Source organism: Ogataea haglerorum (assembly GCF_019207285.1).
Source record: "Ogataea haglerorum isolate 81-453-3 chromosome Unknown 81-453-3_NODE_21_length_93740_cov_93.718138, whole genome shotgun sequence".
In the NCBI taxonomy this organism is placed as follows: Eukaryota; Fungi; Ascomycota; class Pichiomycetes; order Pichiales; family Pichiaceae; genus Ogataea; species Ogataea haglerorum.
In genome coordinates this window covers 32,336-48,624 of record NW_025065171.1, presented here as the reverse complement: position 1 = coordinate 48,624, position 16,289 = coordinate 32,336, and the positions used below count along the sequence as shown (strand labels likewise).

At 44.3% G+C, this 16,289-nt stretch overlaps 12 protein-coding genes across 12 annotated transcripts; 4 read left to right on the top strand and 8 right to left on the bottom strand.

Moving 5' to 3' along the window:
* Positions 1-58: 58 nt before the first annotated feature.
* Positions 59-1,438, top strand: KL911_005308 (uncharacterized protein; the record flags this gene model as incomplete). The annotated part of the gene is made up of 1 exon (XM_043200696.1): positions 59-1,438. One exon carries the CDS (start codon positions 59-61, stop codon positions 1,436-1,438), a length of 1,380 nt encoding a protein of 459 aa, XP_043051948.1.
* Positions 1,439-1,518: 80 nt separating this feature from the next.
* KL911_005307 (uncharacterized protein) lies at positions 1,519-3,363 on the bottom strand (the record flags this gene model as incomplete). The annotated part of the gene is made up of 1 exon (XM_043200695.1): positions 1,519-3,363. One exon carries the CDS (start codon positions 3,361-3,363, stop codon positions 1,519-1,521), a length of 1,845 nt encoding a protein of 614 aa, XP_043051947.1.
* Positions 3,364-4,163: 800 nt separating this feature from the next.
* Positions 4,164-6,215, bottom strand: KL911_005306 (uncharacterized protein; the record flags this gene model as incomplete). Its single annotated transcript, XM_043200694.1, has 1 exon — positions 4,164-6,215. The coding sequence occupies one exon, from the start codon at positions 6,213-6,215 to the stop codon at positions 4,164-4,166; it is 2,052 nt and encodes a 683-aa protein (XP_043051946.1).
* Positions 6,216-6,275: 60 nt separating this feature from the next.
* On the bottom strand, positions 6,276-7,250 carry KL911_005305 (uncharacterized protein; the record flags this gene model as incomplete). Its single annotated transcript, XM_043200693.1, has 1 exon — positions 6,276-7,250. One exon carries the CDS (start codon positions 7,248-7,250, stop codon positions 6,276-6,278), a length of 975 nt encoding a protein of 324 aa, XP_043051945.1.
* Positions 7,251-7,293: 43 nt separating this feature from the next.
* KL911_005304 (uncharacterized protein) lies at positions 7,294-9,135 on the bottom strand (the record flags this gene model as incomplete). Its single annotated transcript, XM_043200692.1, has 1 exon — positions 7,294-9,135. One exon carries the CDS (start codon positions 9,133-9,135, stop codon positions 7,294-7,296), a length of 1,842 nt encoding a protein of 613 aa, XP_043051944.1.
* A 111-nt stretch (positions 9,136-9,246) lies between these two features.
* Positions 9,247-10,143, bottom strand: KL911_005303 (uncharacterized protein; the record flags this gene model as incomplete). Its single annotated transcript, XM_043200691.1, has 1 exon — positions 9,247-10,143. The coding sequence occupies one exon, from the start codon at positions 10,141-10,143 to the stop codon at positions 9,247-9,249; it is 897 nt and encodes a 298-aa protein (XP_043051943.1).
* A 187-nt stretch (positions 10,144-10,330) lies between these two features.
* On the top strand, positions 10,331-11,179 carry KL911_005302 (uncharacterized protein; the record flags this gene model as incomplete). Its single annotated transcript, XM_043200690.1, has 1 exon — positions 10,331-11,179. The coding sequence occupies one exon, from the start codon at positions 10,331-10,333 to the stop codon at positions 11,177-11,179; it is 849 nt and encodes a 282-aa protein (XP_043051942.1).
* Positions 11,180-11,634: 455 nt separating this feature from the next.
* KL911_005301 (uncharacterized protein) lies at positions 11,635-12,852 on the top strand (the record flags this gene model as incomplete). The annotated part of the gene is made up of 1 exon (XM_043200689.1): positions 11,635-12,852. The coding sequence occupies one exon, from the start codon at positions 11,635-11,637 to the stop codon at positions 12,850-12,852; it is 1,218 nt and encodes a 405-aa protein (XP_043051941.1).
* A 32-nt stretch (positions 12,853-12,884) lies between these two features.
* KL911_005300 (uncharacterized protein) lies at positions 12,885-13,598 on the bottom strand (the record flags this gene model as incomplete). The annotated part of the gene is made up of 1 exon (XM_043200688.1): positions 12,885-13,598. One exon carries the CDS (start codon positions 13,596-13,598, stop codon positions 12,885-12,887), a length of 714 nt encoding a protein of 237 aa, XP_043051940.1.
* A 126-nt stretch (positions 13,599-13,724) lies between these two features.
* Positions 13,725-14,855, top strand: KL911_005299 (uncharacterized protein; the record flags this gene model as incomplete). Its single annotated transcript, XM_043200685.1, has 1 exon — positions 13,725-14,855. One exon carries the CDS (start codon positions 13,725-13,727, stop codon positions 14,853-14,855), a length of 1,131 nt encoding a protein of 376 aa, XP_043051939.1.
* Positions 14,856-14,872: 17 nt separating this feature from the next.
* KL911_005298 (uncharacterized protein) lies at positions 14,873-15,319 on the bottom strand (the record flags this gene model as incomplete). Its single annotated transcript, XM_043200684.1, has 1 exon — positions 14,873-15,319. One exon carries the CDS (start codon positions 15,317-15,319, stop codon positions 14,873-14,875), a length of 447 nt encoding a protein of 148 aa, XP_043051938.1.
* A 74-nt stretch (positions 15,320-15,393) lies between these two features.
* On the bottom strand, positions 15,394-16,233 carry KL911_005297 (uncharacterized protein; the record flags this gene model as incomplete). Its single annotated transcript, XM_043200683.1, has 2 exons — positions 15,394-16,123; positions 16,202-16,233. 2 exons carry the CDS (start codon positions 16,231-16,233, stop codon positions 15,394-15,396), a joined length of 762 nt encoding a protein of 253 aa, XP_043051937.1.
* Between the last annotated feature and the right edge of the window lie 56 nt (positions 16,234-16,289).

Sequence of the window (16,289 nt, the reverse complement as noted above, 5' to 3'; positions counted from 1 at the left end):
AAAAGCTGGGTCAATAGGGAAACCATAGAAATAAGAAATTTCGGTACCCAGATTATTAATGTTAAAATTCTCTGGCAAAGTGTTTCGGTCTGCGGGTATACGTGGCCTAGCCACGGCTCTGCCCACAACAAGGACCACAGTTTTGAAAAATGGACTAACGGTGGCGACGGAGAAGATTCCCAACTCGTTGACCGCCACCGTGGGAGTTTGGATTGACGCCGGCTCTCGGGCGGATGTGAGTGACTCCACTTCTGGAACGGCCCACTTTCTTGAGCATTTGGCTTTTAAAGGAACCAACAACAGAACACAGTTGAATTTGGAGCTTGAAGTGGAAAATTGCGGTTCCCACCTGAATGCATATACATCTAGAGAAAACACTGTCTACTATGCTAAGTCGTTAAAAGAGGACATTCCAAGAGCAGTGGACATTCTTTCCGACATCCTGACGCGCTCAAAGCTTGAGAAATCGGCTATTGAGAAGGAAAGACCTGTGATCATCAGAGAAAGCGAGGAAGTCGATAAGATGTATGATGAAGTTGTTTTCGACAGGCTTCATGAAGTCGTGTTTAAGGGCCAGCCTTTGGGAAGAACCATTTTGGGTCCGATTGAAAATATCAAGTCTATTACCCAATATGATCTGAAGAACTACATTCAAACCAACTACAAGGGCGATCGCATGGTGTTGGTTGGAACAGGTGCGGTGGAGCATGAGCAACTTGTTGAGCTTGCGGAAAAATCATTTGGACATGTGCCGTTGTCGGAAAAACCGCTGCCACTAGGAACGCCACGCGGAGCACTACCCAAGTTTTATGGTGAAGAAATAAAGGTCAAGGATGAGTCTTTGCCAAATACCTACTTCGCTCTCTGCGTGGAGGGCTGCTCGTGGTCGTCTGATGACTACTTTAAGGCACTTGTTGCGCAAGCTATTGTGGGCAATTGGGATAGAGCAACAAACGTCGCTCCTTCGCCTCTAGCAAGAGCCGTCGCTTCCGGCCAGGGAGCACCTTTGTGCAATTCTTTCATGTCGTTCTCCACTTCGTACTCTGACACAGGTCTCTGGGGAACATATGTCGTCGTGGATAAATCACAGACGTGCTATCCAGTGATAGACTGTATTTTGAGAGAATGGAGCCGACTGCGAAACGGAAATTTCTCAGTGAAAGAAGTTGAAACAGCAAAGTCCCAGCTAAAGGGTTCATTGCTTCTGTCATTGGACGGAAGCACTGCTATAGCTGAAGATATTGGCCGTCAGTTAGTCACTACTGGCCGTAGATTATCTCCCGAAGAGATTTTCGAAATTGTGAATAGTATCACCAAGGACGACGTCGTTGATTGGTGCCAACGCTATTTGCAGGGGAAGCCAGTGGGATTGGCAGCTCTGGGATCCACGGACTCCATCCCGGCCCACAAACTCATTAGCCAGAGTATGTCTTTCTAAATAAGTTTAGATTGTTTGTAAATATGCATTACCTGATATCCCTAGCCTATTCTATGAACCGAAAGCAATATAACATTCATTTAATTGTAGATGTCCCCAAAAACGCTAACGTGGAACTCAACAATGCGTTTAAGTCTTTCAGCCACTCCTTTCAACTCTTCACGGATAATAATTTCTTGCTCTAGCCCGCTTTTATCACCGGTATTGAGGCTTTTCCAGATATTGTCTAACATTTTATGTTCTAGCATGGAGTATATTTGTGAGATTGGTTGAGTCTGATTGAGAAGCCAGTTGAAGCAGAACTTCACTTTGCAGGGGTTAGTATCCGGGCTGACCTTACTGACCAAATGCACGGCAAGGTTGTTGAGGTTTCTTGTCCATTTGGAGTTCCCATTCTCGTCAACAATTATGCTTAAGATCTCCTTCTTTAATTGCTGCAACTTGTCTGCAGAACAGTACTCGGCAGTGGACAATCTGTATGAACTCACAAGACTTTGGTATAGAATTAAGCAAATCTTGATGCAAATTAGTTGACGAATGTCGGCTCTCAGAATCACCAATCTGGAGTGGTCAAAGGTAAGTGTGTCGGGGAATTCCGAGCACATGTGAGAGCATGAAAGCAAGTTCAAAATTCCGTAACTGAGAACTTGCTGAATGCCATCTGCGCCATTGCAACGTTTTTTGGACTTCCTGTACCAGTCCAAACTTCCGTTTAAGTTGATCTTGTTCTTTCTAATGATCGTCTGGAAATACTCTTTTTCAAAAGCCACTGCAGTCGAGCAAAGTAGCGGTCTAAGAATGCGAATTTGATGATTGGCAACATCAAGTTTCATGGCCTCCAGGATGGAGAAGAGAACGTGAAGCCCTTCGACAACCTGGTCCACGTTGATCGGAGACGTGGAGCATGCCTTTTCGAATATGCAATTCATTTCGTCCACCCAAGAGTCTCTCATTGGCGCACAGTGCATTTTGAAAATGGCCGAGATCCAGTTCGAAAACTTCATGAAGTTAAAACATTTGATATTTAGTTCTTGGACCAAGAGAGATATATCCATAATCTCTTCAACGTTAGCCTTGTCTTTGGACGGCAACAAGCTTAACAGGATATCCTTCAGCGTCCGGAACATTACAACAATGATTGAGTTGTCAGTGATAACTTTTCCCGAGCTCATCAGACAGCGAATTTCGGCTTTGACGGCTGACCAATATCTGTCACCTTGCATCCGTTTCCGTTTGCCACGCTCGCCGTCAAGATTAGGTCTAAATTGTAATTGGGGCTCAAATAAGATATCATGGCGCAATTGCGGATTTTTCAAAATCTCGTGAAGATCGATCTCGTGCATCGATTGGAGATTGACAGGAGGCACAGGAACCTTTTCGGAAGGTTGTCTTTGCTGTAAATCATCAATGAGTAACTTGGTTTGCTTGTGCGAGGGGATCCAAATATTCGGGAGAGACCGCGACCTAAACCTTTTCGAAATGGGTAAGCTATTAGTTAGCAAAGAAGGTGATGTGGATCGCTGAGAGGTCGTTCCTTTATAGAACTTAGTTCGCTTTCTTCTAAGTCGCTTTGAAGTCTTGGAGGATGATCTTGGCCGAGGAGGAATGTCTATGGACGACGGCGGCGAGAAAAGGTTTTCGGTCGACGAGGATCCCATATCGGATGTTGAAGGCATCTGAGATGTGAAGGTAACATTAGATTCATCGTGAGGTTGTGCGGTCGTAGAAGGCGTGTTCAGCATAGAGGCGTCCAAATTAGTGGGCACCACGACCGACGGCCTTCTGTTCTCGACCACCTCCATTGCATCCGCATCTTGTTCAGGAGCACCAACCGGACTGGAGTCCTTACTTGAGAATACATTCTTGAAATGTGGAGGGTGTTTCAGTTCTTGGTTGTCACCTGTGTTATTTAGGTGGGAGTTCATTATTGTATGCGAATCTAAACGGCCAATGACTGTACAAAAACGAAAACCTCTGAAGTACGAATTCAACAGTACGGGATTCTGTTTAGTGTAAATGCTTTTCGAAGGGGTATACTGATGGCTGTTTTAAAGTGGAGGATTGAGAAAAAATTTCAATTAGTAGACAAATACAACCACTAATAATAGGAAAAAAACCATATATATCAGTAAAAGTTACCCATGTAGAAAATATATATTTCCCAAAGGCGGGTGGGCCAGCCATCGGAAAGGCGGGACTACGCGCGCCCCCGTTTCTTTTACCACAGCAAAAAAAAAAAAAAAAAAAAAAAAGAACTGATTACTTAATGCCATAGGAAAAACAAACGACATTTCTTCTCTTTCATGTGCTAGTGAACTTTTCGTACTCGTTCGCGAAATTAGTCACGTCGGTCCGGTCGAGGAGTTAATCTTGCAGTCTCTTGAGAGCTCAGAAGAGCATCAAAGGTGGTACATCATCTACAGGCGAGGCCATCTGATAATTGCTGAATGGATAATATGATTTTCACATCACGTTCAATATCTGATCTTCGATATTGTGCATACATTAGAAAGATATCATCCTTTTTTGATGCATATGAAAGAAGAAATGAAATTCAGAATATTTGAAATCGTCGCTCACAGGTGAATTTTGAATCGGCGTTTCCGCAGGCGTGACAGAGCAACTATTTTTTTCGTTTTCTGCGATTCGCTACATTATTCTTCCGTTATGCAGTATTACATATTTTCTCCGCTGAAAAGCCCGACTTGGACGTATGCAGCATCGCCTATGAAGCCCCATATTGTGCGGCGAAAATGTGCTCCCATGTTATCTCACGACGGACTGCGTTCGAGAAGCCTTCATGGTACTTAACCCAAATTCTGTTCTCATTTTGACCCATCACTGCAGTAGAGTGCTGTTTGCTGCTTTTTGCGTGACTTAACTGATCTGTTAAAGCCGCGTACTTACTCTTGAAGTATTCCACACTTGAGCTGCAATTACTCTTTTTGGCCACTTGATCTTTGTCGCGTGGTGCCTTCCGCTTGCGATCTATTGTCTTGAACTCCTGGCCTTGAATGTATTTTGTGAGCAGCTCCTTGTGTAATCTCACCAATATTTGCTGCTGCTTCGCTGAAAGGTTGCCAAAAAGATGAATTCCAGGTCGCATTTGAGCAGTCGCGTTTCCATACTCGTTTTTTAATAAGTCGATGCGCAACGAGTATGCTTCCATAAGCTCCATTATTCTAGAGAGTTTGCCGCCTCCACCTACCATCTCGATCTGTCTAAACGGAACGTCAGGCACTAGTATTGCGTTGAGCAGGCTCAACTCGTAGCCCACCAGTTGTTCACGATTAGCAAATTTGAAACTGTCTGCTTGATTCAGATGCTTTATCTTTTGGAGAGTTTCAGCAGTCTGTTTTCTTAAATCAAAAAAGCAGTCACGAGTTCTATAATTGTACCTCTTTTCCGACAAATGGCTAATTTCATTAAACTTCTGGTAAAACTTCATTGGCACTGCAGATTGGTAAAATGTGAGGTCTTGGGCTTCAAAAGAGGAAAATTTGGTGCCAAGCGCGTCTTGGAAGTACAACCAGTCCGACATTTCGCTTAAAGTGTTGATATCGGTGTCCGTGTCAAGCATCACGTTAAAACATCCTGTAGCCACCCTCTCTACCTGTGATGAGGACGAAAGGGATCGAAACACTTTCTGAAACTGTTCCTGTTTGCTGATTTTTGCACTTCTGACAAAGATGCTGTCCAGCAGAACAAACCATCCTATTTGGGTGTCCTTTGAGCTCGATTCGAGATTCAAAGTAGTTGCCGATGAGTTGAACTGTAGAAAATTGATGCAGTTTCTCAAATCGCCTTCGGTAGATTCTATAATCGCGTCCAGGACACGGTCATCCACAATGAGGGCTTCTCGTTGAGAGATCTTCTTCAGTTTTGATTTGATCAGACGTGGATGTGATTTGCGAAAGGCAATAGTCTCACAGTGTGGCCTGAGCTTCTCCAACACAGGTGAATAAACATCGTTACATAGGGCAATTATGGGACGTTTTAAAATATCTCTTCGTATGTTGCCCTTCGTATCAAGGCCCAGACAAGCCGTATCACGGCGGTCTTTGTTTATCAGGTCCACCAATATATTGATAAATCCATGCTCCGTAGCTCCATCTATTTCATCCAGGATTAGACATACAGGACTTCCTGTTAGTGAGTTGTTTTTCATGGCATTTTTTATTTTATCCTGGACTGTTGTTCCAGCACGCTCGTCACTGGCATTTATCTCACGCGCTTCGTATCCCAGCTGCTTTGATATCACATGCGCGATAGAAGTCTTTCCAATTCCGGGCGGACCGTGGATTAGTAAAACTCGTTTATCTGGACGGTTGTAAAAGTCATTCGTTTCCGTGCACGGTTTCCCGAAAACAACCTGGTTCCACTGATTTATCCATTGGAGAATTTGTCTGTTTGTTCTTTCGTTTCCAACAAGGTCCAAGAAGCCCGAAGGCCTATATTTCTCTGTCCATAATTTATAGGTGGACGGTTTCGAGTCGTTTGCTGCAGACCTAGATTTCTGGCGAGTTGTCTGTTCAGCAGCCTTCTCCTCTATTTCTAATTTGGATAGGAGTTTGTGGATGTTTATGAGCTCCGATTGATCTTTCTCATTACCTAAGATGACGTGTCTCGGTTTGCGAGGTTTGAGCGTGATACCTTTACCGGAGGACAGCACAATTCTTTTACCATCCACTGGTATCGTCTCTGTGCCCGGAAAAGCAGGTGGTGGATCAGCAGCAAGCAGCGAGGATGAGAAATCAAATTGCAATAGGGAGCTCATACACGCTACTTATTTTTCAGATCGTAATATTTACGCGTACTATACACACCCAACACCAGGCTATGCCCTGCGATCAGTCTTGATCTTTTCCTTGACTGTGATGAGAAACTCGTTAAGATTCCCTTCTTCAGCCGCGCGGTTGATCTGGGACAGCAGAGAGTTGCTGATTTTCATGCCGTTTTTGGCAAGTTCCTTGGTTGCTCTGTTGACTAAATCTTTATGCTTTGGGTCGCCAAATAATTGATCTCGGTTTTCATTTTTGAGATCCAACGAGGCAATGATCTTCCTGCCAGTATCTGAATTCTTTGTCTGAACGCGAATATGATAGATGTTCAAGTCATCAAGCAGATCATCGGTATCCTGAATTATTCTGAACTTCAGATCCTGCGTAACTATCAATTTATTCTTGGAGTCTAATTTCCCCACGGAAATGAAAAACCCAGGGCCGTCACGATTAGTCCGAAAGTTGAATATAGCGTTCTCAGTCAAGACATCTGTGTGAAGCAGAGTATTTGTCTCGACATCGTAGGATAGGTACTTGCCGTCGCTGTTCTTCAGCGCATATCTAAGTATATCGTCAGAAACGTGTTCACTTTCCTGTGTTAACTTGAGAACGTTTTCGATGTTCACCACACTGAATACTTGAGTTACTTCCTGTGGCTCAAGCTTATACAGTGGTGATTTGGGATCAAAGTCAATGAAGTTAATAGCATCCTCCGCTATGTCCACCTTCTTTTCGTCTGCTGCGGTCAGGCCACACTTCTCGTCGAATTCAAGAGACCCATGATGGCCAGAACGCTCGAAACAAATCATGATAGATCCATTAAGATCTTTGCGTGACTTTGCCAGCGTCCAGCCATACTCTAGATAATCTCTAGGAATATCATATATATTCGTGGGAATTCCATTAATTGAGGCCAAAGTCACCGGAGTTTCCTGACTTTCAGCCCCCGTGTCTTTTTTGTGCCTCTTCCGTTCAGCATCCGCTTTTGGTTTGCGCCTTTTCTCTCCTTTAAAGCTTAATTTCGTGACCATATTTAATCCACTTTATACTTGAAAGAGAATTTTTTGGTCTGTATTATGAATCGTCCACTATATCATAAAGTCTCTCCAAATTATACGTCTCTCGCCAATAGTCAGCACGAAATTTAAGTATAGCCAAAATGCTGGAGAGAACGATAGTGCACCCTGCCAAAATGGAGAACAGGACTCCAGTGCCCAAAGCTCTGATTAAAGGCTCTGTGGCAAAGGAAGCGCCTGCTGCCAAAAGCATCCGGACAAAATTGGACAATGCAATTCCCGTGGCACCTCTGCCAGGTAGAGAGTCAGCAATGTACGTCACTGTAGTTCCGATAACGATCATCTGAGCGAATCCAAAAAGAGCTGTTCCGACTAATGGCGTAACCCAGTGCTCCTTCTTATCCAGACACCATCCGGTAATCAGAAGCGAACAGGGAAATATACCAGCAGCCAAGTAGACATTGATACCAAAACGTGCCTCAGGGGCAATGATACCGTACTTTTGCCGCTTCTTTTCAAGTAAATAGTCTGTGAATCGGCCTCCCCAGATCGAGGCTATAATGTAAGTCACCGAGTTTGGAATGTAAACCAGACCAACCAAAAGGGAGTTGAAGTTGTAAGGAGGTCGAGAATAGCAGTATGAAAGCGTCATATTGACAAAGTATAACACGGCGAAACATGGAGCAGAGTAGCAGATAGCTAGAAAAACGGGTGGATATCTCAAAAAATGAAGAGACTTCAATGGCAAAAAACCGTAGACATATAAAGTCCGCTTCAAGGTTGCAACCTTTCCCTCCTTCCCTGGCTGTTCTAGATTTTCAACCTCCACCCTGAGTCTTTCTAAATCTTCTTGGTGCCGGCTTTGAGAAACATGAGTCGACATACGCCCAATGGGCGTAACTGTATCCACTGGGTCTGACTCTTCGAGTCTAGAGGGCTGTCTAGAAAGTCGCGACAAAATTCTATCGACTTGTTCGTCTGACCTCTCATTATCCTCTGGAGGCCCTCGTTCTTCATCTGCATTCTTCTTCAAGCGTTCTCTCAAAATCTTCCGAATAGCTTCTCTATTATCTTGTAGTCGAAGTGTCTCTGGCTGTGCAAAAATTAGAAGGACAATGCAAACTCCTGACAAAATCACCAAAAACCACTGGGTACCTCTCCAGCCGAAACTCTTTCTCGAAGTAATGGCACCACCAACAATCGGAGACAGGAGTGGAGCAGCCAACGGACCAAGATAGAATATACCCATAGCAGCTCCTCTCTGATTAATCGGATACAAATCTGATATACTTCCTGCCCCGACCGCTTGCACACTGGCGGCACAGGCTCCTGATAGAACCCTGAATCCTATAAGCATCCCTATTGACTTCGATAATGCACATCCGATGGTAAATGCAAAATAGAGAATGAAACTAACCAAATAAATAGACCGCCTCCCGTGTCTCTCACTGAAGCTTGACCACCAAAGCGGGAAGACTCCCAGTGTGATCAAATAAATACCAATACTGACGTTGACGATTGTAACGGAAGTATGCAGTTCGTCGCAAATATTATTTGTGGCTGGGAGAAGAATAGATGTACCCATTGGTCCTATCATCGCGCAGAAAGCAACGTTAAACACGATAATATATTTTATCATCTGTGGCAAGTCTCGAGGGTTATCGTATTCAGGAATCAAAAGTAACATTGAAAAGAGTCCTCGCCGTTTCTCTCTAGGTACTATCTTCGACTTGTCAAGTTTGTACGACGAAGGATTTGTCATGGAAACTGCTAGTGATGCACCGCTCCCCTCATTCTGATGTTTCTCCTGATTGTCTTCGGTCAAAACCACGGGCTTGTCATGGTCTCTCGAAACCTCTGAGTCTATAGAGACTAAATCAGAAGAGTGACGATCACTCATAGTTTAGAATGAGAATCTAGAATATTTCTTTGCTCAACGGTGAATACCATATGGCTTGGAGTAAATTTTTATCGATCAAAAAATTGCCGCTTTTGTAAACATGCTTCGGGATTACTGCTGATGATTTCCGAATTTTTGATTTTTGATCCATTCATCAATTATCGTTACGAATCCGGGACAATCTTCCGTAATCACCCAATGACCGGTGTTGATATCACTCGTGGAATAATTTGGAAAGTGATCGGAGACCTTTTCATGGTCTATTTCGCCAACAAAAGGACTCTTCAAAGCTCTGATAATGAGTAAGGGTCCGTTATATTTAAGAGAGCCATCGACTTCTAGTATCTTTAGGGTCTCCAATGATTGCTGTAAAACGTCGACTGGAACTTTGCATTCAATGGCTTTCGAGACCTTGTTTCTTTTAAAGTTGCTAGCAAGAAGCTGTCTGAAACGTTTATCTGGTTCAATATCCTTTAATTTCTGGTCCACCTCTGCTAAGCTCGAAAACGTAGAATTGGTTAAAAATTGTTTCACATAGCTGAAAAATCGATCAAACCGAGCAAACTCTGAGTCTGCCGCCCTGGGATTCTTATATGGCACATTGTCAACTGAAGCGACCCCCAACACATCGTTAGGGTGATTGAGTGCGTGAAACATCGCTGCCTTCCCTCCCATTGAATGTCCGATCATAACGTAGCCACGAGAATACTGCGGGTTGATCGCCGGAGTTTTTAGCAAATTGGATATATCTTCAGACATGAGCTCATTACTGTGGGCACTACGGTGAAAAGAATCTCCGTGGTTAGTTAGATCGGGAACAAGGACAGGTGTCTGCAGATTGTGTGCAAGAATTCCTGCAACATGACGGTTCTGTTTGCGGTTTCCCAGCAGCCCATGCAGTAAGACCAATGGAGGAATGGTGCCAGTTGACGTGGGACAAAAGAAGTCATACGCCAGTTTCCATTCTCCCTTTCCGGGGGTGAATGTTTTCTTCACAATGCCACGCATTTTTTCGAGAATTTATTTCGAGCCCCGATTTGCGTCAAACATGTATCAAGATAAATAAAGAGGTGTTTGGTAAACCGATATTTGACCTATATCACGATTATGAGACAATCTCCACGAATAACTGGAGACACCTTGTCAGTATATATGACGGGCATAGACCGTAGTTGGATCGCTACCCCATTATAATATGATTGTCTTTTTTCTACGGAAAGGGCCGAAACTCCTAGTGTTACTGCTTCTTGTTATCAACATCTTTCTACTCGCTTTTCTGTTGGTGGGATGCAGCAGTTCCAGCTCGCAATATTCTAACGTCTACCTGGTCGAGTACAAATTCAACCAGTCGTCTGCCTTTTACAACAAGATAGAAAACGCATATTCAAGGTCTAATAATGACGATCTGACCTCAATGAGGGTTCTCGTCGGTTATCGTGGTATCTGTGTTAAAACAGACAGTGCGACATTGTGCTCAACGAATATCGAAAAGACAAACTACAAAGAGATTTATCCGGGAGTCTCGCTTTACAATACGGACGCAAATTCCACTTCGTCCTCATTGAGCCTGGTGGACATGGCAGTTGAATTCAACACCAAGGTGACCCAACCCTACATTTTAATGGCTAGCTTGGTGCTCACTCTGTTCTTGCTTGCAAGTTTGCTTTATGCGTATATACCTCTTCTGCCTTGGAAATGGGTGGCTCCGTATACGAGTTTTGCTTTGAGTTCCGTCTTATGCGTTCTTTGGGGTATCGGCGGGATGTGGGCTCACGTCGCTGCCAAATCGGGAGCAGTTATTGGAACCACGGCATCAATGACGATCATCGAAGGTTCGATTGGCCACAGAGCCGCAGCCATGATATGGAGCAGTTTCAGCTTTTATGTTGTTTCACTAGTATGCACCTCTGTGGGATTGGCGAAACAAATTCGGAGCAAGCAAGAGTCATTGGAAAAAGATAGCAAAAGCTTGGCAAGTAGCATGCCCGGCACTTTTACAGGAAAAAACCCATTTCCTACCGGAAGGGTAAGGCAATTCGTGTAAATTTCAAAAAATCGGTATCGTTTTTTTTGTTTTTTTTTCGCGGGATATTGAGATGAACAAGCATTTATTCCATAAACATGTATGAGTATGGGGTAATTTTAGCAATTTGACCGTTGGCAAACCAACGGCTATAATTAGTTTTATGGTGTAGAAACTACGTGAGTTTTGCGAGGCTAGACTTCAGAACTGTGCTGAGCAGAGCGACGTAGAACCGGTCGGCCGTAAAAATGTGTAGCCTTCTATATCTATCTATGTTGCATCCTCAGCTTGAGCAATAAAAATTTTGCATGGCTAGTGCTATTTTAAAATATATCTTCTTTCACCTGTATAGCTCAAATTGAAGTATCAACATATTTCAGCCTAGGGAAGACAACTCCGCATTTTGTCTTGCTAGAGAGATACTTGAAGACATTTGTTCACAGCTTGTTTGGGTGTTTTGTTGACTGAAGACCAAGATGCCTCAGGAAAATCAGCATCTGGAAAAGGATTCCGGCGACGGAAATGGAAAGAATGGAGGGGTGCGACTCCGGCGTGGGCCGTGGTCTCCAGAAGAAGATAGCAAGCTGCTAGAGCTGGTGCGATTATATGGGGGCGAAAAGAACTTAAACTGGGTAAAGATATCACAAGTTCTGCAGACGCGGACTGCGAAACAGGCCAGGGAAAGGTATCATCAAAATCTCAAACCATCACTTAACCGGACACCCATCACCCCGGAAGAAGGGAAATATATCGAGGAGTTGGTCCAAAAGTATGGCAAACGGTGGGCCGAAATTGCTAGGCACCTCAACGGCCGCAGTGATAATGCGGTGAAAAACTGGTGGAATGGCGGGGCAAACAGAAGAAAGCGAGCATCTATTCAAGGGCTTGACTCTAGCTCTTATGAGAAACAAGAGTCAAATTCCACGAGCGACAAGCCGATGGAGCGGGACCCTTCATCGGAAACCGTGTTACCTCTTCCAAAGCCAAGTGTAAATTTCAACGTCGGGATTTTTGGAACTGCGAGCGATGAAGTCCCTGCACCTGCATTTCAGTCTATTAGGGCTGGAAGAAGCTCTTCCATGGACACGAGAGCTTACAACTACGAACACCTACCTCCGATCCGAAAACGGAAATTAATAGATGATTTCTCATCAGAGCCAATCCGCAGACACTCGGCCGCATCGATTGGATTATCAGACTATTCTGGTACTTCGAGCATCCACCATTTTAATCATATACCTCCGCTATCGGGAAACTCTTCACCATACCCAGCTTCCCCGATGTCCCGACTTTCGTCCAGAAACTCATCTATCGTGTCGGCAGACTGTACACCGCTGACCCACGTGAGCGACGGCAACTCCATCACTTCAAGAAGATCGTCCATGTTCGCCAACGTGGAGACGATGACGGCAGCCCCCCATTTCAAGAGTCCATCGCTGGCTCCTAGGAAGTCTGCATCCGGAACCTCCTCGCCCCAATTTTTCACTACCGCCAACAGTGGCAGCTACCAGTCGCAACATATGTCACTAACGTCGTCATATGGCCCGCCAGCAAAGAAGGATATCTTCAAGAAAGAGTTTGACTTTGGAAAACCCGCGCTCAACAATACTTCAGCTAGCTCTGTTCTCCCTCAACCGTCTTCCGATGATGTCAAGAAAGACAAGGAGAAAATGAGCATATCATTTTTAATTTGATGTATAAATACTATTACATTTGTCTTAGTTATTTAGCCTGGGAAAGGTAACACTAGCTTTCTCTCCACCTCTGTTTCTTTACCAACCTCTTCTTCACCCTCAAACTTCAAGCGACAAGTCCCATCCTTCTTGAATCCAATAACTTCCGCAGGATAAAATGTCGTCGTTTCGGGATATCGTGCTAGGACTCTGTAGCCAACTGGGTAATTTTTGAGCGACACCAAATCTTCTGCAGTGGGCATGAGGATGATTTCCTTCCAAGTGCACTTGAAGATCTGTCCATTCGGGTTGTTTTCATCAGGCTCAGGATCTTTAACCTCAAATTTTATCTCGTTTAGAACCTTCAGGACCTCACACTGAATCCACTCCGCTCCTTTCTGTTTTGGCTTAAAGGCAACTTCTGATCCTACGACAACAGGCTCTGATGGATTATACGGCGACTGATAATACGATCGGCCATATTTCTGCGTTTTGAGCTTATTGCGTCTACCAATCGATCCGTCATCAGCCTCGTGCCCAGTAATTTTAGCTTGTGATAGTAAGCCATTCACGTTGATCAATGCGGTATCCAAAATGCGTTTTGTTTTCTCCAAATTCTCTTTATGCTTTACCACGACATCTCGATTTTGCAATTTCGCATCCTTGCCCTCAGCTGGCGCCAGCTCTAGGGGATCAAAGGAGTTGGCCTCGTTCGCGTTGCAAGTGTCTTGAAGCGACGACACCACAACGTCCCAGTACCCCTCCATGAATACTGCTTTTAGTATTTTTCTCTGCTATTTTTTGAGGTCCGCGTCTCGGTCGCGCCGATCGGCCTCTCTCCCTTAAGCTGAAAAATTTTAGTCAACGATATTCAACTTCTAAATCACAGCATAATGTTCTCATCCAGGATAGTCTCTCTGGTATGTGACAGAGTGAAGACTTCACTTTCTGTTGGGCACCAGTCCATCTTTCAGGTTAGAACTGCCACGAAAAGAGCCGGTGGTTCCAGAACGCATATGAAAGACTCTGCAGGTAGACGTCTTGGCCCTAAGAAACACGAGGGGGAATCAGTCAACGTTGGAGAGATCATAATGAGGCAACGTGGAACAAGATGGTATCCGGGTGAAAATGCTGGAATTGGAAAAGATCATACCATTTTCGCCCTGGAACCAGGATTTGTTAGATATTACCTAGATCCTTTCCATCCGAAGCGCAAATTCATCGGAGTCGTGTTGCGTGAGGGTGACAAACTTCCATATCCTCACTTTGACGCAAGAAAGAGACGATTTGGTCGTCATTTGATCAAAAAGCCAGAAGCGGCCAAAGCCGAGCTCGAGTTTCAAAGCCGTAAGGAGTCTCAAACGCTTCCTGAGTTGTTGAAAAGTGTTGAAGAACGTCAACAGAAACGCGAGGCTAGACTTGTGCAGTTGAAAGAGCAGCTCTCTCAATTTATGGAGCTTGAGTCGGAGGAATTGAAAAACCTGGCTGCTGGTAGACTGCTGCAAATTGACAGATTCTTGAGAGGTGGCAAGTCGCAGGAAGACGCTCAATTCCACACCACCTACAATCATCTGTATGACTTGAAGTTGCAACTACGGAGAAATGAGATCTCGCAAGAGCAGTACGACATATTGTCGAGCCAGTACAAGTCATTAGCTGAGTCAGTGGACTCCAACATCATGTTCGATGCATTTTTTGAGCTCTGTGCGTACAAGACCCCAGAACAAATCAAATCAAATCAGGACGCTGCCATTGCCGAACTCGATAAATTGGTAATTCCTAACCAACCTCGCACGAAAGAACTGAAAGATCAGGTATATGCGATCCTCAGAAGCCAGGACAATTGCTTCACTCTTTCCCAACAATTAGCCTTGAAGCGCAAATATTTGAAACCTGTGCTGCCTGAGGTGGACGGGCTGGTGCTACACAAGCCAGATAAGGAAGCCGTTGCTATCACAAGAATCAACTATGACACAGGCAGGATCGAAACTGTGTACCGTCCGAAAGAGGCGTTTTTACCATAATTGTACATAGATAATTATTAGGTGCGAGCAAGCACGTTGGAAGCCTCATTTTCTTTGTAAACACTGCCGCCGTCCGCGTATTTCTCTATCTTCCAAATCTCTGCCCTTTCCTTGACTTTCTCCAATACCCACTCTCCACAAAGCCAGCCTTCTTTTCGATGAGTTGAGCTGAGAGCAATCATAACGGACTCGGTAGCCACTGGAACCACGCCTGTGCGGTGTACAATTGCGATTTTATGGACGCTGGGAAACCTAGCTTTTGCCTCGTTAGCTATAGTCTCGAGAGTTTTGATCGCCAGCCGTGGATGTGCCTCATATGCGAGAGACACCACCTCTTTGCCTTCGAATGCATTTCTAGTTGTGCCTCCAAAATACACAATTGCTCCTGCATGAGGGTGCCGAACATAATTAAGCACCTCCGCCGAATCCAGCGGCTTATCAGTAATATTTACAAAGACGGACATTAGTTTACAAGAATAATTTTTTTGTGCTATATGATGCGTTCTATTCGTGAACCATTCATTCATTTATTCATTAGCTATAATTTCTCTTCGGGTCTATTTTCCCGTGAATCTACTTCTTTCTTGTCACACCGACTAAGTCGTTCGTGGCAATCGTCGTCAAGCATATAAGCCGGCAGGTACTTGTCCCCAAGCCTGAGAAGCGGGTTCTTTACCGTGTTGTCTATTCCACCTATGGAGGTGTATCCCTGATCGTATAGGGAGCAATATTCGATGTTGGTTGCCTTGATGAAATACCATATTTCGCAGTACGTCCAATCAAGCACCGGGTTAATTCGGTAAAATGCGGGCCAGCCATGATCGGTATGCTGAATATAGGCCAGATTTTCTCCGTATGGATCGATTCGGCGGATACCGACGGCAATAGCTTTGATTTTAGGATTTTGATTCAGGTATTTCTGAAATCCACCTTTCATTTGGTCCTTGATTTTTGTTAGCGAGAGTTGGTATTTTACGACGGAATAGTAGAGGAACTCGTCTTGTTCTTGAAAGCCGACTTCGTTGTTAATGTAAACGCTTGATAATTTATTGTTTTTGAGCTCGAGCAGCTGGTTTTCGTATTTTTCATAGATGGCAGCGAGGTAGATTACCAGCATCACCAAACAATCCTTCCCTCCATTGTAGCTTATCGACAGCTCTTCCAAACTGTACTTTTCTAGCACCTGTGCAAAAATCCGCATACTTTTTAGCACCTGTTCTTGAGTCTTCTGATGGAGCTTATCGTCATCATGGAAAGCGGGATAAGGGCTAAGGCTCCTCGAGCGTTTGCTGGATTTAGGATAAGGAACTCTCAGCGCTAAAAAATCAGTCACTAATGAATGACACTCGCGACAGATATCCACTATTGCCGATGGCATTTTGTACTTTGAGAAGCAGATACTCCTTCAGGAGACTAAGCGTATTTATGTTTTCC